This window comes from Capra hircus, chromosome 10 (genome assembly GCF_001704415.2).
Source record: "Capra hircus breed San Clemente chromosome 10, ASM170441v1, whole genome shotgun sequence".
Classification (NCBI taxonomy): Eukaryota; Metazoa; Chordata; class Mammalia; order Artiodactyla; family Bovidae; genus Capra; species Capra hircus.
The window spans coordinates 64841587-64866794 of NC_030817.1; the positions used below are offsets into that span (position 1 = coordinate 64841587).

At 39.6% G+C, this 25208-nt stretch overlaps 1 protein-coding gene across 1 annotated transcript in view; it reads left to right on the forward strand.

Moving 5' to 3' along the window:
- Window positions 1–25208, forward strand: part of UBR1 (ubiquitin protein ligase E3 component n-recognin 1) — a 162524-nt gene that overhangs the window by 133586 nt on the left and 3730 nt on the right. The window contains exons 44-46 of the mRNA XM_005685547.3: window positions 1621–1698; window positions 21577–21747; window positions 24331–24432. Coding sequence (XP_005685604.2) covers window positions 1621–1698; window positions 21577–21747; window positions 24331–24432 — 351 coding nt within the window. The remainder of the gene's footprint in view (window positions 1–1620; window positions 1699–21576; window positions 21748–24330; window positions 24433–25208) is intronic.

Genomic DNA, 25208 nt, shown 5'->3' on the forward strand with positions numbered 1-25208 from the left:
CCTTTCCCCCTTAAATTGTTTGGCACCACCAACTCCTATTTCTTAAGCTAATGCATACCTGTTAAAGGGCAAAGGAAGAGATGGTTTCTTGGAGCTACTACTTATTAAAATGAGAGGGTAGTGACAGTATTCATGTAAATCACTTTTTTTTTTTTCCTTTTGAGAATGAAAATATAAGTAAAACTCTTCCCTCTTCCCCATCTCCTCCTTTCTATATGCTTGGAGACTACTCAACAAAAGTTTTCTTCAGCCCCCCTATCTCCTTTAAGTTTTGGCTTAATCAAAATCCATCTCTCCCTCAAGGACCAATTTAAATATTACCCTCTCCCTGAAACCTATGCTAACATATCCTCTCATATGTATAACCCAATTTTAGCGATTTAGAGATTATAGCTCCACTTCCTGTGCTCAGAGGCAGTAGTATTCAATCACCAAGAAGGATTTAAAAGATGAGTACATATTTTAGAACTGCTAGTCTCACAAAAGTCATGCGTCTGTTAGACATCTGCTGTTTCCCCAGCATGGTACTAAATTAACATTACTCCTGGAGAGTTAAAAGATTTATAACACATACAGGTTTTGGTCATAGGTAGTTTATAGTCTTAGTTATATTCATAAATTCAAGAGATAAGATAAAGTGTAATAATATATGGAATATGCTATTAATGCGAATAGAAAGTTAAAGAGTAAATATTCTTAATGATAAAAGTTTAGCTTTAGAGGAGATAATTTTTGCTGCACACAGAAGGAATTACAGAATTTGAATTGATTGAGGTCTAAGGAGAGAATTTCATATTCGTATTATTTCAGATGACCTTTATATGAAATAATAATTTCCTATTATTCAAATGACCTTTCCCAGGGCATACATGCAAGGCTTTTGTTGTGTTAGTATGGTGAGAATGAAAAATAATACTTGCAAACATGAATTAGGTACTAAGTATATTATGTTATGCTTCAATATCTAATTGAGTTCTCAACAGCCCTTTGAGGTTCCTTGATACTGTTATTCATATTTAACATTTTTTCAATCAGCATGAGTATTTAATGTTTCTCTCCTCACCCCACCCCCTAACAAAATGTGTTACTAAATTGACAGTCTACCTTATGACTGAGGGAGCATAATATATTTATTCTCAGTTTACAGACCAGCAAATACAGGATTAGGTTCAATGGCTTGTCGAGTGTCAGAATCTAGGATTTGTGACTGGGCCTGTTTGATTTCAAAGATTGTGTTCTTAACTGCTACTTTATATTACTTCCTAGACAGTATAGAAATAATAGAACAATTTAGTCTTAGGAAATTGTAGGAGTTGGATTTGGAAAGGAAACCTGCTGATGAAAGATCTGGAATTCAAGACCAAAAAGTTTGGATAAATCTAGTCAACAGTGGAAATTACTACAGATTGTAAAAATGAATCCCTAAGTTTTTTGTTTTGTTTTTAGCTGTGCCATGTGGCAGGATCTTAGTGCCCTAACCAGGGATTGAACCTGTGCCTCCTGCAGTGGAAGCAGGACCACCAGGGAATTTTTCTCTCATTATTTTTAAAACATTCATCCTTATTACTTGGTCTTTGACCTAGGCTTATTTCCTCACTGCCATTTACATTATATTTCTAGGTACCCTAGAAAAAGAAATAGTTTGATAGAGCTTCCTGATGACTATAGCTGCCTCCTAAATCAAGCTTCTCATTTCAGGTAAGAAGAAATTTTTGTTTTTCCTTGAGCTTGCATTTGGTAAATACCACCACTAGCAAATTTTAATTGATGAAGAAGTCACATAACATACAATTTTGTATACTTCATTGGCATTTCAGTTCAGTCGCTCAGTTATGTCCGACTCTTTGCGATCCCATGAATTGCAGCATGCCAGGCCTCCCTGTCCATCACCAACTCCCGGAGTTCACTCAGACTCACGTCCATCGAGTTGGTGATGCCATCCAGCCATCTCATCCTCTGTTGTCCCCTTCTCCTCCTGCCCCCAATCCCTCCCAGCATCAGAGTCTTTTCCAATGAGTCAGTTCTTCGTATGAGGTGGCTAAAGTACTGAAGTTTCAGCTTTAGCATCAGTCCTTCCAAAGAACACCCAGGACTGATCTCCTTTAGAATGGACTGGTTGGATCTCCTTGCAGTCCAAGGGACTCTCAAGAGTCTTCTCCAACACCATAGTTCAAAAGCATCAATTCTTCGGTGCTCAGCTTTCTTCACAGTCTGACTCTCACATCCATACATGACCACTGGAAAAACCATAGCCTTAACTAGACGGACCTTGGTTGGCAAAGTAATGTCTCTGCTTTTCAATATGCTATCTAGGTTGGTCATAACTTTTCTTCCAAGAAGTAAGCGTCTTTTAATTTCATGGCTGCAGTCACATCTGCAGTGATTTTGGAGCCCAAAAAAATAAAGTCTAACACTGTTTCCACTGTTTCCCCATCTTTCCCATGAAGTGATGGGACCAGATGCCATGATCTTCGTTTTCTGAATGTTGAGCTTTAAGCCAACTTTTTCACTCTCCTCTTTCACTTTGATCAAGAGGCTTTTTAGTTCTTCACTTTCTGCCATAAGGGTGGTGTCATCTGCATATCTGAGGTTATTGATGTTTCTCCCAGCAGTCTTGATTCCAGCTTGTGCTTCTTCCAGTCCAGCGTTTCTCATGATGTATTCTGCATAGAAGTTAAATAAGCAGGGTAACAATATACAGCCTTAACATACTCCTTTTCCTATTTGGAACCAGTGTGTTGTTCCATGTCCAGTTCTAACTGCTGCTTCCTGACCTGCATACAGATTTCTCAAGAGGCAGGTCAGGTGGTCTGGTATTCCCATCTCTTTCAGAATTTTCCACAGTTGATTGTGATCCACACAAAGGCTTTGGTATATTCAATAAAGCAGAAATAGATGTTTTTCTGGAACTGTCTTGCTTTTTTGATGATCCAGCGGATGTTGGCAATTTGATCTCTGGTTCCTCTGCCTTTTCTAAAACCAGCCTGAACCTCTGGAAGTTCATGGTTCACGTATTGCTAAAGCCCTGCTTGGAGAATTTTGAGCATTCCTTTACTAGCATGTGAGATGAGTGCAATTGTGCGGTAGTTTGAACATTCTTAGGCATTGCCTTTCTTTGAGATTGGGATGAAAACTGATCTTTTCCACTCCTGTGGCCACTGCTGAGTTTCCAAATTTGCTGCCATACTGAGTGCAGCACTTTCACAGCATCATCTTTTAGAATTTGAAATAGCTCAACTGGAATTCATCCCCTCCACTGGTTTTGTTTGTAGTAATGCTTTCTAAGGCCCACTTGACTTTCCATTCCAGGATGTCTGGCTCTAGGTGAGTGATCACATCATTGTGATTATCTGGGTTGTGAACATCTTTTTTGTACAGTTCTTCTGTGTATTCTTGCCACCTCTTCTTAATATCTTCTGCTTCTGTTAGGTCCATACCATTTCTGTCCTTTATCGAGCCCATTTTTGCATGAAATGTTCCCTTGGTATCTCTAATTTTCTTGAAGAGATCTCTAGTCTTTCCCATTCTGTTGTTTTCCTCTATTTCTTTGCATTGATTGCTGAAGAAGGCTTTCTTATCTCTCCTTGCTATTCTTTGGAACTCTGCATTCAGATGCTTATATCTTTCCTTTTCTCCTTTGCTTTTTGCCTCTCTTATTTTCACAGCTATTTGTAAGGCCTCCGCAGACAGCCATTTTGCTTTTTTGCATTTCTTTTCCATGGGGATGGTCTTTGATCCCTGTCTCCTGTACAATGTCATGAACCTCCATACATAGTTCATCAGGCACTCTGTCTATCAGATCTCGTCCCTTAAATCTATTTCTCACTTCCACTATATAATCATAAAGGATTTGATTTCGGTCATACCTGAATGGTCTAGTGGTTTTCCCCACTTTCTTCAATTTAAGTCTGAATTTGGCAATAAGGAGTTCATGATCTGAGCCACAGTCAGTTCCCGGTATTCTTTTTGCTGACTGTATAGAGCTTCTCCATCTTTGACTGCAAAGAATATAATCAATCTGATTTCAGTGTTGGCCATCTGGTGATGTCCTTGTGTAGCGTCTTCTCTTCTGTTGTTCGAAGAGGGTGTTTGCTATGACCAGTGCGTTCTCCTGGCAAAACTCTATTAGCCTTTGCCCTGCTTCATTCCGTATTCCAAGGCCAAATTTGCCTGTTACCCAAGGTGTTTCTTGACTTCCTACTTTTGCATTCCAGTCCCCTATAATGAAAAGGACATCTTTTTTGGGTGTTAGTTCTAGAAGGTCTTCGTAGAACCGTTTCAACTTCAGCTTCTTCAGCGTTACTGGTTGGGGCATAGACTTGGATTACTGTGATATTGAATAGTTTGCCTTGGAAACAAACAGAGATCATTCTGTCATTTTTTAGATTGCATCCAAGTACTGCATTTTGGACTCTTTTGTTAACCATGATGGTTACTCCATTTCTTCTAAGGGATTCCTGCCCACAGTAGTAGATAAAATGGTCATCTGAGTTAAATTCACCCATTCCAGTCCATTTTAGTTCGCTGATTCCTAGAATGTTGACATTCATTCTTGCCATCTCTTGTTTGACCACTTCCAATTTGCCTTGATTCATGGACCTAACATTCCAGGTTCCTATGCAATATTGCTCTTTACAGCATTGGACCTTGCTTCTGTCACCAGTCACATCCATAACTGGGTACTGTTTTTGCTTTGGCTCCATCCCTTCATTCTTTCTGGAGTTATTTCTCCACTGATCTCCAGTAGCATATTGAGCACCTACCGACCTGGGAAGTTCCTCTTTCAGTATCCTATCACTTCGCCTTTTCATACTGTTCATGGGGTTCTCAAGGCAAGAATACTGAAGTGGTTTGCCATTCCGTTCTCCAGTCAGACCACATTCTGTCAGACCTCTCCACCATGACCCGCCCATCTTGGGTGGCCCCTCAGGGCATGGCTTAGTTTCATTGAGTTAGACAAGTCTGTGGTCCTAGTGTGGTTAGATTGACTAGTTTTCTGTGATTATGGTTTCAGTGTGTCTGCCCTCTGATGCCCTCTTGCAACACCTACTGTCTTACTTGGGTTTCTCTTACCTTGGGTGTGGAGTACCTCCTCACGGCTGCTCCAGCAAAGCACAGCCACTGCTCCTTACCTTGACCACCGCCCCTCCTCACCTTGATCATGGAGTAGCTCCTCTCGGCCCTCCTGCGCCCGTGCATTTAGTGTATTACTAATACTGTGCAGTAACTATTTCTCTGTAGTTTCCAAACATTTTTAGCACACCAGAGAAAAACCTTGCATCCACTAAGTAATCATTCCCCATCCCATTCTTTCCCAGTTCCCTAATAACTGATAATCTGCTTTCTATCTCCATGGATTTGCCTATTCTGGATACATTATATAAGAGGAATCATGCAATCTGTGACCTTTTGTGTCTGGACTTTTTCAATTAACATCCCTTTAAGGTTCATCCAAGTTGTAGGATGTATCAGTATTTCATTTCTTTCTTGGCTAAATAATCCATTGTATGTGTATACAAAAATTTATTAATCCATCCATTGATGAGCATTTAGGTTTTTTCCCTCTTTAGACTATTATGAACAATGCTACTATAAACATTCATGTGCAAGTTTCTGGTCGGACATATATTTTAATTTTTCTAGGGTATAGAAAAATCTCTTTCTTCCTGATAATTTCTCCCCTCTTCATATTGTTGAAATCACAGACTTAACATTCTTATACACTGTATGCCTGTTAACATAGATTTCTAATGATTGTTTTATGTATTTGCCTTTTAAATCACACAGGCAACAAAAAGAAGTTTTATATCAAAAATTATAATAATGTTAGCTTTTATGATAGCTTTTTTTACCTTTACCAGTTATCTGTTTTTTACCTTCAAGTTACCTTTTGTGTTCTTTTGCTTCACCATGAAGAACTCTCTCTAGAATTTCTTGTAGGACAGACCTGCTAACAGTGAACTAGTGTGGAAATGTCTTAATTTCTTCCTTATTTTTATTTTTTAATATAAACTTATTTATTTTAATTGGAGGCTAATTACTTTACAATATTGTATTGGTTTTGCCATACATTGACATGAATCCACCACGAATACACATGTGTTCCCATTCTGAACCCCCATCCCACCTCCCTCCCCATCCCATTCCTCTGGGTCATCTCAGTGCACCAGCCCTGAGCATCCTGTATCATGCATCGAACCTGGACTGGCAATTCGTTTCACATATGATAATATACATTTCAATGCCATTTTCCCAAATCACCCACCCTCGCCCTCTCCCACAGAGTCCAAAAGACTATTCTATACATCTGTGTCTCTTTTGCTGTCTTACATATAGGGTTATCGTTACCATCTTTCTAAATTCCATATATATGTGTTAGTATACTGTATTGGTGTTTTTCTTTCTGGCTTACTTACTTTCTGGCTCACTCTGTATAATAGGCTGCAGTTTCATCCACCTCATTAGAACTGATTCAAATGTATTCTTTTTAATGGCTGAGTAATACTCCATTGTGTATATGTACCACAGCTTTCTTATCCATTCATCTGCTGATGGGCATCTAGGTTGCTTCCATGTCCTGGCTATTATAAACAGTGCTGCGATGAACTTTGGAGTACATGTGTCTCTTTCAGTTCTGGTTTCCTCGGTGTGTGCCCAGCAGTAGGATTGCTGGGTCGTATGGCAGTTCTATTTCCAGTTTTTCAAGGAATCTCCACAATGTTCTCCATAGTGGCTGTACTAGTTTGCTTTCCCACCAGCAGTGTAAGAGTGTTCCCTTTTCTCCACACTCTCTGCAGCATTTATTGCTTGTAGACTTTTGGATAACAGCCATTCTGACTGGCGTGAAATGGTAGCTCAATGTGGTTTTGATTTGCATTTTTCTGATAATGAGTGATGTTGAGCATCTTTTCATGTGTTTGTTAGCCATCTGTATGTCTTCTTTGGAGAAATGTCTGTTTAGTTCTTCGGCCCATTTTTTGATTGGGTCGTTTATTTTTCTGGAAGTGAGCTGTAGGAGTTGCTTGTATATTTTTGATATTAGTTGTTTGTTGCTTAGTTGATGTTAGTTGCTTCATTTGCTATTATTTTCTCCCATTCTGAAGGCTGTCTTTTCACCTTGCTTATAGTTTCCTTTGTTGTGCAGAAGCTTTGAATTTTAATTAGGTCCCATTTGTCTATTTTTGCTTTTATTTCCAATATTCTGGGAAGTGGGTCATAGAGGATCCTGCTGTGATATATGTTGGAGAGTGTTTTGCCTATGTTCCCCTCTAGGGGTTTTATGGTTTCTGATCTTACATTTAGATCTTTAATCCATTTTGAGTTTATTTTTGTGTCTGGTGTTAGAAAGTGTTCTAGTTTCATTCTTTTACAAGTGGTTGACCAGTTTTCCCAGCACCACTTGTTAAACAGATTGTCTTTTCTCCATTGTATATTCTTGCCTCCTTTGTCAAAGATAAGATGTCCACAGGTGCGTGGATTTATCTCTGGCTTTCTATTTTGTTCCATTGATCTATATTTCTGTCTTTGTGCCAGTACCGTACTGTCTTGATGACTATGGCTTTGTAGTGTAGCCTGAAGTCAGACAGGTTGATTCCTCCAGCTCCATTCTTCTTTCTCAAGACTACTTTGGCTATTCAGGGTTTTTTGTATTTCCACACAAATTGTGAAACTATTTGTTCAAGCTCTGTGAAAAATACTGTTGGTAGCTTGATAGGGATTGCACTGAATCTATAGATAGCTTTGGGTAGCATACTCATTTTCACTGTATTGATTCTTGCAATTCACGAACACGGTATATTTCTCCATCTATTAGTGTCCTCTTTGATTTCTTTCACCAGTGTTTTATAGTTTTCTGTATATAGGTCTTTTGTTTCTTTAGGTAGATATATTCCCAAGTATTTTATGCTTTTCATTGCAATGGTGAATGGAATTGTTTCTTAATTTCTCCTCTTTTCTCATTATTAGTGTATAGGAATGTGAGGGATTTCTGTGTGTTGATTTTATATCCTGCAACTTTACTATATTCATTGATTAGCTCTAGTAATTTTCTGGTAGAGTCTTTAGGGTTTTCCATGTAGAGGATCATGTCATCTGCAAACAGTGAGTTTTACCTCTTCTTTTCCAATTTGGATTCCTTTTATTTCTTCTTCTGCTCTGATTGCTGTGGCCAAAACTTCCAAAACTATGTTGAATAGTAGTGGTGAGAGTGGGCACCCTTGTCTTGTTCCTGACTTTAAGGGAAATGCCTTCAAATTTTCACCATTGAGGATAATACTTGCTGTGGGTTTGTCATATATAGCTTTTATTATTTTGAGGTATGTTCCTTCTATTCCTGCTTTCTGGAGGGTTTTTATCACAAATGGATGTTGAATTTTGTCAAAGGCTTTCTCTGCATCTATTGATATAATCATATGGCTTTTATTTTTCAATTTGTTAATGTGGTGTATAACGTTAATTAATTTGCGGATATTGAAGAATCCTTGCATCCCTGGGATAAAGCCCACTTGGTCAAGATGTATGATCTTTTTGATGTGTTGTTAGATTCTGATTGCTAGAATTTTGTTAAGGATTTTTGCATCTATGTTCATCAGTGATATTGGCCTGTAGTTTTCTTTTTTGTGTGGCATCTTTGTCAGGTTTTGGTATTAGGGTGATGGTGGCCTCATAGAATGAGTTTGGAAGTTTACTTTCCTCTGCAATTTTCTGGAAGAGTTTGAGTTGGATAGGTGTTAGCTCTTCTCTAAATTTTTGGTAGAATTCAGCTGTGAAGCTATCTGGTCCTGGGCTTTTGTTTGCTGGAAGATGTCTGATTACAGTTTCAATTTCCGTGCTTGTGATGGGTCTGTTAAGATTTGCTATTTCTTCCTGGTTCAGTTTTGGAAAGTTCTTCTTTTCTAAGAATTTGTCCATTTCTTCCAAGTTGTCCATTTTATTGGCATATAATTGCTGATAGTAGTCCCTTATGATCCTTTGTATTTCTGTGTTGTCTGTTGTGATCTCTCCATTTTCATTTCTAATTTTATTGATTTGATTTTTTCTCTTTGTTTCTTGATGAGTCTGGCTAATGGTTTTGTCAATTTTATTTATCCTCTCAAAGAACCAGCTTTTGGCTTTGTTGATTTTTGCTATGGTTTGTTTCTTTTGCATTTATTTCTGCCCTAATTTTTAAGATTTCTTTCCTTCTACTAACCTTGCAAGGAGATCCAACCAGTCCATTCTGAAGGAGATCAACCCTGGGATTTCTTTGGAAGGAATGATGCTAAAGCTGAAACTCCTGTACTTTGGCCACCTCATGTGAAGTTGACTCATTGGAAAAGACTCTGATGCTGGGAGGGATTGGGGGCAGGAGGAGAAGGGGACGACAGAGGATGAGATGTCTGGATGGCATCACTGACTCTATGGACGTGAGTCTAAGTGAACTCTGGGAGTTGGTGATGGACAGGGAGGCCTGGCGTGCTGTGATTCACAGGGTTGCAAAGAGTCGGACACGACTGAGCAACTGAACTGAACTGAACTAACCCTGGGGTTCTTCATTTCTTCCTTTTCTAGTTGCTTTAGGTATAGAGTTAGGTTATTTATTTGACTTTTTTCTTGTTTCTTGAGGTTTGCCTGTATTGCTATGAACCTTCCTCTTAGCACTGCTTTTATAGTGTCCCACAGGTTTTGGGTGGTTGTGTTTTCATTTTCATTAGTTTCTATGCATATTTTGATTTATTTTTTTATTTCTTCTGTGATTTGTTGGTTATTCAGCAGCGTGTTGTTCAGCCTCCATATATTGGAATTTTTAATAGTTTTTCTCCTGTAATTGAGATCTAATCTTACTGCATTGTGGTCAGAGAAGATGCTTGGCATGATTTCAATCTTTTTGAATTTACCAAGGCTAGATTTATGTCCCAGGATGTGATCTATCCTGGTGAAGGTTCCGTGTGTGCTTGAGAAAAAGGTGAAATTCATTGTTTTGGAGTGAAATGTCCTATAGATATCAATTAGGTCTAACTAGTCTATTGTATCATTTAAAGTTTGTGTTTCCTTGTTAATTTTCTGTTTAGTTGATCTATCCATAGGTATGAGTGGGGTATTAAAGTCTCCCACTATTATTGTGTTATTGTTAATTTCCCCTTTCATACTTGTTAGCATTTGTCTTACATTTTGCATTGCTCCTATGTTGGGTGTATATATATTTATAATTATTATATCTTCTTCTTGGATTGATCCTTTGATCATTATGTAGTGTCCTTCTTTGTCTCTTTTCACAGCCTTTGTTTTAAAGTCTATTTTATCTGATATGAGTATTGCTACTCCTGCTTTCTTTTGGTCTCTATTTGCATGGAATATCTTTTTCCAGCCCTTCACTTTCAGTCTGTATATGTCCCTTGTTTCTAGGTGGGTCTCTTGTAGACAGCATATATAGGGGTCTTGTTTTTGTATCCATTCAGCCAGTCTTTGTCTTTTGGTTGGCGCATTCAAATCATTTACATTCAAGGTACTTATTGATAAGTATGATCCTGTTGCCATTTACTTTATTGTTTTGGGTTCGAGTTTATACACCCTTTCTGTGTTTCCTGTCTAGAGAGTATCCTTTAGCATTTGTTGGAGAGCTGGTTTGGTGGTGCTGAATTCTCTCAGCTTTTGCTTGTCTGTAAAGCTTTTGATTTCTCCTTCATATTTGAATGAGATCCTTGCTGGTTATAGTAATCTGGGCTGTAGGTTATTTTCTTTCATCACTTTAAGTATGTCCTACCATTCCCTCCTGGCCTAGAGTTTGGAGTTTCTATTGAAAGATCAGCTGTTATCCTTATGGGAATCCCCTTGTGTGTTATTTGTTGTTTTTCCCTTGCTGCTTTCAATATTTGTTCTTTGTGTTTGATCTTTGTTAATTTGATTAATATGTTTCTTGGGGTGTTTCACCTTGGGTTTATCCTGTTTGGGACTCTGGGTTTCTTGGACTTGGGTGATTATTTCCTTCCCCATTTTAGGGAAGTTTTCACCTGTTATCTCCTCAAGTATTTTCTCATGGTCTTTCTTTTTGTCATCTTCTTCTGGGACTCCTATGATTCAAATGTTGGGACGTTTAACATTGTCCCAGGGGGTCTCTGAGATTGTCCTCATTTCTTTTAATTCGTTTTTCTTTTTTCCTCTCCACTTCATTTATTTCTACCATTCTATTTTCTACCTCACTTATCGTATCTTCTGCCTCTGTTATTCTGTTAGTTCCCTCCAGAGTGTTTTTGATCTCATTTATTGCATTATTCTTTGTATATTGACTCTTTTTTATTTCTTCTAGTTCCTTGTTAAACCTTTCTTGCATCTTCTCAATCCTTGTCTCCAGGCTATTTATCTGTAACTCCATTTTGTTTTCAAGATTTTAGATCATTTTCACTATCATTATTCGGAATTCTTTATCAGGTAGATTCCCTATCTCTTCCTCTTTTGTTTGGTTTGGTGGGCATTTATCCTGTTCCTTTACCTGCTGGGTATTTCTCTGCCTCTTCGTCTTGTTTATATTGCTGTGTTTGGGGTGGCCTTTCTGTATTCTGGCAGTTTGTGGAGTTCTCTTTATTGTGGAGTTTCCTCGCTGTGGGTGGGGTTGGACAGGTGGCTTGTCAAGGTTTCCTGGTTAGGGAAGCTTGTGTTAGTGTTCTGGTGGATGGAGCTGGATTTCTTCTCTCTGGAGTGCAATGAAGTGTCCAGTAATGGGTTATGAGATGTCAATGGGTTTTGTGTGACTTTGGGCAGCCTGTATATTGAAGCTTAGGGCTATATTCCTGTGTTTCTGGAGAATTTGCATGGTATATCTTGCTCTGGAACTTGTTGGCCCTTGGGTGTTGCTTGGTTTCAGTGTAGGTATGGAGGTGTTTGATGAGCTCCTGTCGATTAATGTTCCCTGGAATCAGGAGTTCTCTGGTATTCTCAGGATTTGGACTTAAGCCTCCTGCCTCTCGTTTTCAGTCTTATTCTTACAGTAGCCTCAAGACTTCTCCATCTATACAGCACCAATGATAAAACATCTAGGTTAAAGATGAAAAGTTTCTCCACAGTGAGGGACACCCAGAGAGGTTCACAGAGTTACATGGAGAAGAGAAGAGGGAGGAGGGAGATAGAGGTGACCAGGAGGAGAAGAGAGGGAATCAAAGAGGAGAGAGCAAGCTAGCCAGTAATCACTTCCTTATGTGCTCGCTATGTGCTCCTTATGTGCTCTGAGTCTGGACCACTCAGAGATGTTCATGGAGTTATACAGAGAAGAGAAGAGGGAGGAAGGAGACAGAGGGGATGAAGTGGGGAATCAAAAAGAGAGAGAGATCCAGCCAGTAATCAGTTCCCTAAGTATTCTCCACCGTCCGAAACACACAAAGAGATTCACAGAGTTGAGTAGAGAAGAGAAGAGGGAGGGAGGAGATAGAGACAACCTGGTGGAGAAAAAGGAGAGTCCAAAGGGGGAGAGAGCAGTCAAGCCAGTGATCTCGCTCCCAAGTGAAAATGGTGCTGAAGATTAGGTTCTTAAAGGTACAAAATTGATAACAAATACCAGAAAGCAAAGATTAAAAATCTAGAGTAGAGGTTGGATTCTCAAAAATATTAAAGAAAAAAACAAAGTCACAAAAATTATAAAATATATATATATGAAGTTTGCTTTAAAAAATAGGGTCTTTTTTTTTTTTTTGCAAAGTAATAGTAGGTTATAATGGAGAAAGCAATGGCATCCCACTCCTGTACTCTTGCCTGGAAAATCCCAGGGACAGGGGAGCCTGGTGGGCTGCCATCTATGGGGTCGCACAGAGTCGGACACGACTGAAGTGTCTTAGCAGCAGCAGCAGCAGCAATAGGTGATAAAAATGAAAATTAAAGAAGTAATAGAGGACTTAAAATTTTTTTAAGTTTTTTTTTTTTAATTTAAAGAATGATAATGGTAAAAATATATCTAGGACTTTGGTGTTGTTGTGGACAGTATGGGGTTAGTTCGTTTTCAGATAGTTCCTTGATCCAGCTTATAATTCTCAAGATCTATAGGCCCCTTCCTATGTAGTTAGTGCTAACTACAGGGTTTTAATCTATTGCACCTGTTACTTCCAAGGCAGTTCCCTGTTTGTGTAGCTGCTTCTGTTTGCTGGTCTCGTCAGTGTCTAATTTCCGCCCTGACACAAGGGGGCGGTGGTGGACACTTTTTTAGGCTCCCTTGTTCAGTCATGCTGTGGGGAGGGAGGAACACTGCTAACCAATAACACTGGCGTGTGCTCTGGTGTGTGCTCACAGTATCTCGGCCACACTGGGTTTGCCCCTGCTCATGGTGTGTGTGCTTTCCCTGTCTACACTGCTTAGGTTGGTCTGCTGGGAACTGAGGCCGGCCCTGGGTTGTATGCACTTCCCGGGTCTAAACCGCTCAGGTTCAGATACTGGGGTACTCCGCAAGGTGCAGACTCGGTTGGGCCTGCGTGTTGTGCCCTTCCCAGGTCCGAGCAGCTCAGGTGGCCAGGTGCTTGGCGAGCGTGGTCACTGCGGCTTATCTCCTCCCCCGTCCCTGCGGCTCGGTTTTCTGGGTGTACAGCCGGTGCACCTTCTCAGGGGTGCTGTGTGTCTCTGCTGGGAGCTGATCTCTGGCTGCGACCCTCCCAGTGGATGTTGACCGTCCAGAATCCCAAGAAGTCTTGGTTAGCAACAAAGCCTGCTTGCAGTTTGGTAGATGATGCCTTTTTATGGCCACGATTACCCCTTTCCCCCTCTGGCTGCCCTCGCTTGCCTGTCTCCGGTGGGGGATGGACGGGTCCATAGCCAGCTAGCTCTGCTCAGTCCTTTGTTCTGTGAGCAGGCCTGGCCGTGTCTTAGGTTAGGGCTTTTCATGGGATAGCTATCCCGCAGTCTGGTTTTCTCAATTTAGTTCCCTCAGATTGCCCTCAGGGCATTCATGCTCCCCCTGCCCCCGCCGTGCTTACTCTAAGCAATGCAGCCGGCGCCTCCCTTCCCAGCCCCCGCTTGCTAGTGGCGGGTGCGGGCATCTGCACTGCTTCTCTACTGGTAGTTACCTTTGGGCACATAATCTGTGGGGTTTAATTATTTATTTATTTTTCCTCCCAGTTATGTTGCCCTCTGAGGTTCCAAGGCTCGCCACAGACTCACCAGTGAGAGTGTTTCCTGGTGTTTGGAAACCTCTTTTTTAAGACTGCCTTACCCGGATGGATCTCTGTCCCTACCTCTTTGTCTTTCTTTTTATCTTTTATATTTTTTCCTACCTCCTTTTGAAGACAATGGGCTGCTTTTCTGGGTGCCTGATGTCCTCTGCCAGCACTCAGAAGTTGTTTTGTGGAATTTACTCAGCGTTCACATGTTCTTTTGATGAATTTGTGGGGGAGAAAGTGGTCTCCCCATCCTATTCCTCCACCATCTTAGGACCACCTCTCTTCCTTATTTTTGAAAGACTGTTTTTGCCCAATATCAGATTCTTGGTTGATAGTTTTTTTAGTTTGAGCACATTAAATGTATCATCATACTATTTTCTAGCCTCCATGGTTTCTGATGAGAAACCAGCAGTTTATTTTATTGAGGATCTCTTGTATGGGATAAGTTGCTTCTCTTTAGCTGCTTTCAAACTTCTCTCTTTGTCCTGGCTTTTAACAGTTTGGTTATAACGTGCCTAAGTGTGGATCCCTGAATTTATCCTACTTATAATTCAGTTTGATTTTTGGATGTGTAGACTCATATATTTCAACCAATTTGGGAAGTTGTTAGCCATTGTTAGTATTTCTTCAAATTTCTTTCATGTCTATTTATCTTGGACTTCTGTAATGCATGTGTATATTGGTATGCTTGATGGTGTTTCATTAATGCCTTAGGCTCTGTTCCTTTTTCTTCATCCTTTTTTATTGGTCTGCTCCTCTGACTTCATAATTTCAATTGCCCTGCCTTAAAATTCACTAGGAACCTACAGAGGAACCTGGAATTGGATAGGAACATGGAATGTTAGGGCCATGAATCAAGGCAAATTGGAGGTAGTCAAACAGGAGATGGCAAGAGTCAACATCGACATTTGAAGAATCAGTGAAATAAAATGGACTGGAATGGGTGAATTTAACTCAGATAACCATTATATCTACTACTGTGGGCAAGAATCCCTTAGAAAAAAATGGAGTAGCCATCATAGTCAACAAAAGAGTCCAAAACATAGTACTTGGATGCAATCTCAGGAATGACAGAATGATCTCTGTTTGTTTCCAAGGCAAACCATTCAGTATCACAGTAATCCAGGTCTATGCCCCGACCAGTAGTGCTGAAGAAGCTGAAGTTGAACGGTTCTATGAAGACCTACAAGACCTTCTAGAACTAACACCCCAAAAAGAAGTCCTTTCATGATAGGGGACTAGAATGCAAAAGTAGGAAGTCAAGAAACACCTGCAGTAACGGGCAAGTTTGGCCCTGGAGTACAGAATGAAGCAGGGCAGAGGCTAATAGAGTTTTGCCAGGAGAACGCACTGGTCATAGCAAACACCCTCTTCCAACAACACAAGAGAAGACTCTACACATGGACATCACCTGATGGTCAATACTGAAATCAGATTGATTATATTAATTGCAGCCAAAGATGGAGAAGCTCTATACAGTCAACAAAAACAAGACCAGGAGCTGACTGTGGCTCAGATCATGAACTCCTTATTATCAAATTCAGACTTAAATTGAAGAGAGTATGGAAAGCCACTAGACCATTCAGGTATGACCTAAATCAAATCCCTTACAATTATACAGTGGAAGTGACAAATAGATTCAAGGGATTAGATCTGATAGACAGAGTGCCTGATGAACTATGTATGGAGGTTCGTGACATGTACAGGAGGCAGGGATCAAGACCATCCCCAAGCAACAGAAATGCAAAAAGGCAAAATGGTTGTCTGAGGAGGCCTTACAAATACCTGTGTAAAAAAGAGAAGTGAAAGGCAAAGGAGAAAAGGAAATATATTCCCATTTGAATGCAGAGTTCCAAAGAATAGCAAGGAGAGAAAGCCTTCCTCAGCAATCAATGCAAAGAAATAGAGGAAAACAATAGAATGGGAAAGACTAGAGATCTCCTCAAGAAAATCAGAGATAACAAAGGGAATATTTCATGCAAAGATGGGCACAATAAAGGCCAGAATGGTATGGACCTACCAGAAGCAGCAGATATTAAGAAGTGGCAACAATACACAGAAGAAGTGTACAAAAAAGATCTTCATGACCAAGATAATCACGATGGTGTGATCACCAGCCTACAGCCAGACATCCTGGAATGGGAAGTCAAGTGGGCCTTAGAAAGCATCACTACAAACAAAGCTAGTGGAGGTGATGAAATTCCAGTTGAGCTATTTCAAATCCTAAAAGATGAGCTGTGAAAGTGCTGCATTCAATATGCCAGCAAATTTGGAAAACTCAGCAGTGGCCACAGGACTGGAAAAGGTCACTTTTCATCCCAATCCCAAAGAAAGGCAATGCCTAAGAATGCTCAAACTACTACACAATTGCACTCATCTCACACGCTAGTAAAGGAATGCTCAAAATTCTCCAAGCCAGGCTTCAGCAATACGTGAACCGTAAACTTCCAGATGTTCAAGCTGGTTTTAGAAAACACAGAAGAACCAGAGATCAAATTGCCAACATCTGCTGGATCATGGAAAAAGGAAGAGAGTTCCAGAAAAACATCTATTTCTGCTCTATTGACTATGCCAAAGCCTTTGACTGTGGATCACAATAAACTGTGGAAAATTCTGAAAGAGATGGGAATACCAGACCACCTGACCTGCCTCTTGAGAAATCTGTATGCAGGTCAGGAAGCAACAGTTAGAACTGGACATGGAACAATAGACTGGTACTAAACGGGAAAAGGACTCTATCAAAGCTATATTGTCACCCTGCTTATTTAACTTATGTGCAGAGTACATCATGTGAAATGCTGGACTGGATGAAGCATAAGCTGGAATCAAGATTGCCAGGAGAAATACCAATAACCTCAGATATGCAGATGACACCACCCTTATGGCAGAAAGTGAAGAAGAACTAAAGAGCCTCTTGATGAAAGTGAAAGAGGAGAGTGAAAAAGTTGGCTTAAAACTCAACATTCAGAAAACTAAGATCATGGCATCTGGTCCCATTACTTCATGGCAAATAGATGGGTAAACAGTGGAAACAGTGACAGACTTAATTTTGGGGGGCTGCAAAAACTGCAGGTGGTGACAGCAGCCATGAAAGTAAAAGACGCTTGCTCCTTCGAAGTAAAGTTATGAACAACCTAGACAGCATATTCGAAAGCAGAGACATTACTTTGCCAACAAAGGTCCATCTAGTCGAAGCTATGGTTTTTCCAGTGGTCATGTATGGATGTGAGAGTTGAACTATAAAGAAAGCTGAGCACCGAAGAATTGATGCTTTTGAACTGTGGTGTTGGAGAAGACTCTTGAAAGTCACTTGGACTGCAAGGAGATCCAACTAGTCCATCCTAAAGGAAATCAGTCCTGAATATTCATTGGAAGGACTGATGTTGAAGCTGAAACTCCAGTAATTTGGCCACCTGATGCAAAGAATTGACTCATTGGAAAAGTCCCTGATGTTGGGAAAGATTGAAGGTGGGAGGAGAAGGGGACAACAGAGGATGAGATGGTTGGATGGCATCGCCAACTCAATGGACATGAGTTTGAGTAAATTCCGCGAGTTGGTGATGGACAGGGAGGCCTGGCATGTTGCACTTCATGGGGTCGCAAAGAGTTGGACATGACTGAGTGACTGAACTGAACTGAAAATTTACTCTTTCTTCTGCATGCTTCTATATGCTATTCAAACTCTTTGGAAGCTTTTAATTTCTGCTGTTGTACTTTTCCATTTGTTTCCTTTTTATAATTTCTTTTTACTTATATTCCCTATTCTTTCATATATTTTCCTAATTTCCTTAGTTTTTTCTTTTTTTTAATCAATGGTTTCTTTCAAAGAGCATATTTAAGAGAGTTAAAATCTTTGTTTTTAGTGTGTTGGGCTTCCTTAGGGATAAGTTCTGTCAGTCTCTTTTTTTTCCTATGAGTGGTCCATACTTTTTCATTTCTTTGTAAGTTTTGTTGAGAATGGGACATATTGAGTATTGTGATGTAATAACTCTGGAAATTAGAGACCCCCACCCATCCTAGGAACTGCCATTGTTGCTTGATAAAGGCTATAGTTATATTTGTTGTAGTCTTTTCCAAGCCTTTTTTGCAAAGACTCTACTCATTGTTGTGTGTTCTGGAACTGGAATCTCTGTTCCATTATCTCTGTGGTCAGCCAGTAACTGACAGAGATTTCCTTAAATGCCTGGATCCAGTAAGGAAAAAAAAAGAGAATGAAAAATATAGACTGTTTTGCCTCTTTAAATCCTCTCTACTATCATCATCACCAAGAAAGCTGCTTCAGCCCATGGGAGTTGAAACAATGGCTAGTCCCTGTGCCAGCCCCTCAGTGAACTGCCAGGCAAAATTAAGCTTACAACCCTAATTTTTTGAGGACAAGGTCCTTCTTGTCCACCTTGGCAGCAACACACTGCACCATAATTGAGGGCAGCCACCCCCATAGCTACCTGCTGTGGAGCTTGGGAATAAGGATGGTAATCTCTATCTAAAATGCCAAAATTCACTGAAAGGTACCAGCCTCTTTTCTGTCAGGCACTCCTTTGGACACTGCAAGTGTTTGTCCAGACTCAGTTCCCAAAATAATTGCTTCAGACAGTTCTTAAACCAATGTGGTAGAGGAACCACACTGTTCTCAGCTTTGCAAGCAAGTAACACTCTCGGAAATATCTTTTATACATGTGTTTTTAGACACTGTTTTCCATGTAATACACTGTGGTGACCATACTCATGCACTGAAATAACACTGAAGAACTTTTTTTTTTTCCAAACACAATCTTATATGGAAGCTGAGTATTATATAGCAGTAATTATAACAGTAAAACAGATAACCCTGTGATTCAGATTTAACCCTGGGTACTGGGAAGAGGAGTACACTCCTTTCTTGGCACCATGTTCCTCCTACCTCAATCAGATTAAACACTATTCTAAAGCAGTGTTTCTCAAACTTTTTTTTATCTTCTTCTTCCCTTTCACTGATCACTTCCAAATCAAAAAATACTGTTTGATAAAGACTAGTGAGAAGCAGTATAAACAAGTTACATTATAGTCATTGCTAATACCATATGTGAATTACCTGTTAGTTACTTCTGTAAGAGAACAACATGAGCTTAAACCCATATTTCTATATGATAAAAGTATGTTCTATAAAGTTAACAGTAGTTTTCATTTTGCAATTACCATCTTTAATATGATGCAAGTTGTTTGGCTAGCATAAGATGAAGAACAGCACACCACCAGTGAAATGTCACTGAATGGAGAAATCAAATTCATATCTACTTTAGCCATTGGTGTCTGAATATTTCATAATGCAATCATGGTGCACATCCTGAAAATAATGAGCCAAAGTTACTATTGTTGCAGTTATGTATCCTTGATGCTCCAGTGGCATTACACACAACACCCATAGCAAATCAAACATGAAACTAGCAGTAACTTATAATTAAAAGGCAAGAATCTCAGTAGCCTGAAAATCAAAGCCTGTTCAAGACTCAGTTGATAATGTACCATTAACAAAGCGTCCTTTCCCCAAATTGCAGAAATTCCAGAGCTCAGTTGGGTGTTTTGTAATATTCCCAAGCATTGTGCAACAACTAAACTTCTTAGTAAACCTAGTTAGGTCTCTCACTAAACATAAATAACTCTCAAATTTAAGGATACCAATTAGTAATTCCAGGTAACTGCCTATATCTGTAAGGTGACTTATTAGTAGTCTTTAGTTATATGTTAAGTAACTTGCTGTCACTTGAAGGAACCAAAGGGAGAGGTTGCATTTTAAGGTCACCTTAAGGGCTTAAAGAGCCATTCTTTGGCCTGCTCTGAGAATCACAGCCCTACAGGATGACTAATGAAATTGTCTTACTTAGTTATAACCATTGCTTTGAGCCACACAGCCAGGGGATATAACTGGCCCAGCAGGAGCTTGGGCAGCCCATTGCTCAGCCTCTATTCCCAGTTAGAATTTACTTCAATATCAGCTTCCTTGCTGCTTGTCTCATGCAGATTAAAGTCAGCCAACTAAAGAAGTGGTTGTATCACTTACCTCTCAGCCCTTGAAAAATTAGCTGGATGATTTCAAAGATTGCACCCAGATCTAAATTCAGTGATTGTCCTAATCTTAGGGCTGCATTGGTACCACAGAGGTCCAGTGAATAAATGTTGGCTTCATTCAAGAGTGTCATGCAGTTGGCTCTTAGGCAGATCTGAGAAGAATGTTAATCATTAATCCAAGTGAAGATTCTCCTGGGTGATATTAGATATTATTGGTTTCAAGTAAAAATGAAAATAAATATTATGCTCTCTTCCAGTTTTATTTTTACTACCAGTTTTCATTAAAACTGAATCATTTCTAGGTAGAAGTGTGGCTGCTCAGTGACTGTTTTAGGCATCATCCCCATTTTCCTCTATAGGATGGAGTTCAGCCATTCTGTGCTAAATGTGAAAGAATATGCTGGCTTTATCCAAAAAGAGCAACATACTGGAAGTGAAACTAATCCCCACATCTGTAGGAGACAGGAATGGGATACCTGTGCACAGAGTCCCGCTGCTCCTGTGTAGACAATGGTGGTTTTCGTATCTTGCCTAAGACACTGGACTTCAGAGAATAAATTGTTAATACCTTAATAAAAATTTTTGTTGGTGCTCTTTATTCTAACCCAACTGTGGGCATCACTAGATCTCTCCTGGGGTTGCATTTATTTCTTGCTGTGCAAATTGATGTTTGCTTTATATCCATTATATAGCAGATAGGAATATAAAACTCTCCCTTTCAGAGATAGCAATTATCACTTTAATATAGAGTGATAGACCCCTTAGGGGTCATTTATAGCAAACATCTGGCATATCACTGTGTTAAATGGCCAAATCTCATAGTACTACTTACTTAGTTCAAGCAAGTCAACTTTGTTACTTTTTCCTTCCAAAGACTTGACTGTGTTTCTGGGTTGGAAGGTGCCTCAACTCAAAGACTGGGTCTCCCCTTTTCAAGCCTAAAGATCTTAATACTCCAAAGAAGTGGAGGAAATGTGTTCAAACCCTTACTAAAAATTGTGGTTAAAACAACTGCCACAGCATTAGGGACACAAACTTGACACAATCCAGAGGGGGGAAATTGGCTATAAATCAGTCATGTCAAATGAAGACTCAATTCTCTAAATGCATCTCAATCTCAAGGCATATTTAATTGCCAGACTCTATGGGAAATCACCAGAACCCTGCATATTCAAAAGTAAAAATTTCTTACTGTGGATTAATCAGAAGACTTTTTGTTGTCTTAAGGAGAAATATTAAAGAAGAATCATCTAATTAAATGTTTCCTTGTCTTTTAGAGCTTGCTTCACTGCAAAACTGCGAGTGCTGAAAACACTGCTAATACATCTGAAACACTGCTAAATATTATATATCCGTTGCTAACTGATTATCTTGCTTTTATTGTTTCTCCATCATATTAAATGCTTTCTTCCCTGTTGAGGTGCCCACGGTCTGCAGATGACGAGCGAAAGCACCCTGTCCTCTGTCTTTTCTGCGGAGCCATACTGTGTTCTCAGAACATTTGCTGCCAAGAAGTCGTGAATGGGGAAGAGGTGGGAGCTTGCATTTTTCATGCACTTCACTGTGGTGCTGGAGTCTGCATTTTCCTAAAGTAAGTAGGATGCTTCATAATGAACCTAGGGAATTTGAGTCCAGTCTAGAGGCCATTATGGCAGGACAGTATGTTGATAGGATATGATCTGTCAGAAGTTAGAGCACAGACTTGTTATTCACATGCAATTGAAATAGTTTTAAAAATTAGTAGTTAAAAAATAAGAAGCTATTCACGTTTTTATTATTTGTGGAAAACCTTAAATATGAAACTTTATATTGATTATTCTGCTATTGTGTAAAACTCAGGTAGAATGAAAGAGTTCAGAGTCTTAAAACTTAAATTTTCAAAGGACATGTAAATTGTTACTTTATATTGTTCTTTGAACATTTTAATTTTCTTCACTTTCTTCTGTCAATCAACCATTTCCCCTGGTGTATTAGCAAATGACTGAGAACAGACGAGTAATCTCTCATATCTATGAAAGAAGAGTGCAAGTTCCTGAGAGAGAGAGAGAATTCAAAGTCTATGGCATGTGCTTTTTCTCTCCATTCTCTCCATGTAATATAGTTTCTGTTTACATAAACCCAAACATCTCGCACACTGGGGAATATATAATCACTGCTTCTCAGCATCTGTTGGAACAAGGGGAATAAGTGCATGGAAGCCAAGTTCAAACATCTATTTTCTTTTAGGAAATCTACAGCAAGTCACCTACTACCTATTCCAACCGTTTATTTTATCATTTCTCTCTAGAGAACTTCAGTTCAGTTCAGTCACTCAGTCGTGTCCGACTCTTTGCCACCCCATGAATCGCAGCACGCCAGGCCTCCCTGTCCATCACCAGCTCCCGGAGTTCACTCAGACTCGCGTCCCATCGAGGCAGTGATGCCATCCAGCCATCTCATCCTCTGTCGTCCCCTTCTTCTCCTGCCCCCAATCCCTACCAGCATCAAAGTCTTTTCCAATGAGTCAACTCTTCACATGAGGTGGCCAAAGTACTGGAGTTTCAGCTTTAGCATCATTCCTTCCAAAGAAATCCCAGGGTTGATCTCCTTCAGAATGGACTGGTTGGATCTCCTTGCAGTCCAAGGGACTCTCAAGAGTCTTCTCCAACACCACAATTCAAAAGCATCAATTCTTTGGCACTCAGCCTTCGTTATAGTCCAACTCTCACATCCATACATGACCACGGAAAAACCATAGCCTTGACTAGATGGATCTTAGTTGGCAAAGTAATGTCTCTGCTTTTGAATATGCTATCTAGGTTGGTCATAACTTTTCTTCCAAGGAGTAAGTGTCTTTTAATTTCATGGCTGTAGTCACCATCTGCAGTGATTTTGGAGCCCAAAAAAATAAAGTCTGACACTTTCCACTGTTTCCCCATCTATTTCCCATGAAGTGATGGGACCAGATGCCATGATCTTCGTTTTCTGAATGTTGAGCTTTAAACCAGCTTTTTCACTCTCCTCTTTTACTTTGATCAAGAGGCTTTTTAGTTCTTCTTCACTTTCTGCCATAAGGGTGGTGTCATTTGCATATCTGAGGTTCTTGATATTTCTCCCGGCAGTCTGGATTCCAGCTTGTGCTTCTTCCAGTCCAGCGTTTCTCATGATGTATTCTGCATAGAAGTTAAATAAGCAGGGTAACAATATACAGCCTTGACATACTCCTTTTCCTATTTGGAACCAGTCTGTTGTTTCATGTCCAGTTCTAACTGCTGCTTCCTGACCTGTATACAGATTTCTCAAGAGGCAGGTCAGGTGGTCTGGTATTCCCATCTCTTTCAGAATTTTCCACAGTTGATTGTGATCCACACAGTCAAAAGTTTTGGTATAGTCAATAAAGCAGAAATAGATGTTTTTCTGGACCTCTCTTGCTTTTTCGATGAACCAGTGGATGTTGACAATTTGATCTCTGGTTCCTCTGCCTTTTCTAAAACCAGCTTGAACATCAGGAAGTTCACGATTCAAGTATTGCTGAAGCCAGGCTTGGAAAATTTTGAACATTCCTTTACTAGCGTGTGAGATGAGTGCAATTGTGCGGTAGTTTGAGCATTCTTTGGCATTCCCCTACACAAACATTATTTTTATTTTTCCATTTCTCTGCTCTAAGAGTCCCAGGTATCTTCAAGATTGCAGTGGTTCTTTATAATGTGTACTCTTAGAGGCTGGCTCTAACCAGAAAAGGCATGACACTTCCATAGATGACCTTCTTTCTGGCCCAGGGTTATCAGACTAGGAGATGTGGTTCTGTTGTTTGGTTAAGTTCCCTCTCCCACCTCCAGGTCATAGATCAGGAAAGAGGGCAGAAACAACCCTGGCCACTATTTTCCAGGGTACCTATGGTTCAAACAGGATACCCTTCTTCCTTTCTTCAGTATATTTAGTCAGTACTACTGGCTGACCCCATTTCCCTAAATCCATGGATCCTTTCCCATAGCATAAACAAAAATAGGAGTGTTCATTTTCTTTTATTTAGACAAACACAATTTAGTCTACTTGTCTATGTTTATATTATCTTTATACTGAATTCCTAACAAGACACCTGTGGCCATTTCTTTTCTCTAGATTAACTGATGCAATGCCTGTTATTTGCATACATGCACTTCCTAATATTCCTGTCATTTGTTTTGTCCTTCAGAATCAGAGAGTGTAGAGTGGTCCTGGTTGAAGGTAAAGCCAGAGGCTGTGCCTATCCAGCCCCTTATTTAGATGAATATGGAGAAACAGATCCTGGCCTGAAGTAAGTTTTTTTCTTTTTAATTTTACTCACGTTATTGTACATGGATGGTAGCAGGTCTTTAAACACAAAAGCTAGTGTTACATATTGAGAGAGATTTTAAATAGCAATAAGTTGAAAATGTTAAATATCATGCTATCCTAAATGTAACAAATAATTTTCAACAACTTTGTGCTTCTCCAAAATTTGAGGGTAGGGTCTTCCCTGGTGGTCCAGTGGCTAAGACTCCCCACTTCCACTACAGGGGACACAGGTTTGATCCCTACTCAGGGAACTAAGATCCTGTATGCCATGTGGAGGCCCAAAAAAAACCACAGAAAACAAATTGAGGGTAATAACTTCTCCAAAATTTTTAGACCCAAGTCATCCTAAAATTTGAATTCTTTATTATTTTTAATCAGCCTTTCTTTAGAATTACCTAAAAGGTTTAATTGATGTTGATATATAAAAGAAAAAAAATCCATGGTGTCCAGTGAAGGAGCTTGGTTTAAAATGGATATTCATAGTTCAATACTTGAAACTTTTTATTAGCCAGCTATGTCAGCCTCCTTTGTTCCCAAGCATTAGCAAAAATACTTAGAATCCTGAAATTTTCTCTATCCTTCACTGATGTTAACAGCTGGAGTACCACCCATGGGTATGAGAAAAAAAAAAAGTAGATAAAGGTTAGATCCCCTTACCATAAACTGTCTCTCTTTGTTTAACTGGAAGTTTGTTCTTTTGAAGTGTATTACTCAATATGAATTGGCTTTTTAAATGAGGTTTGGAATTTCTTTGTT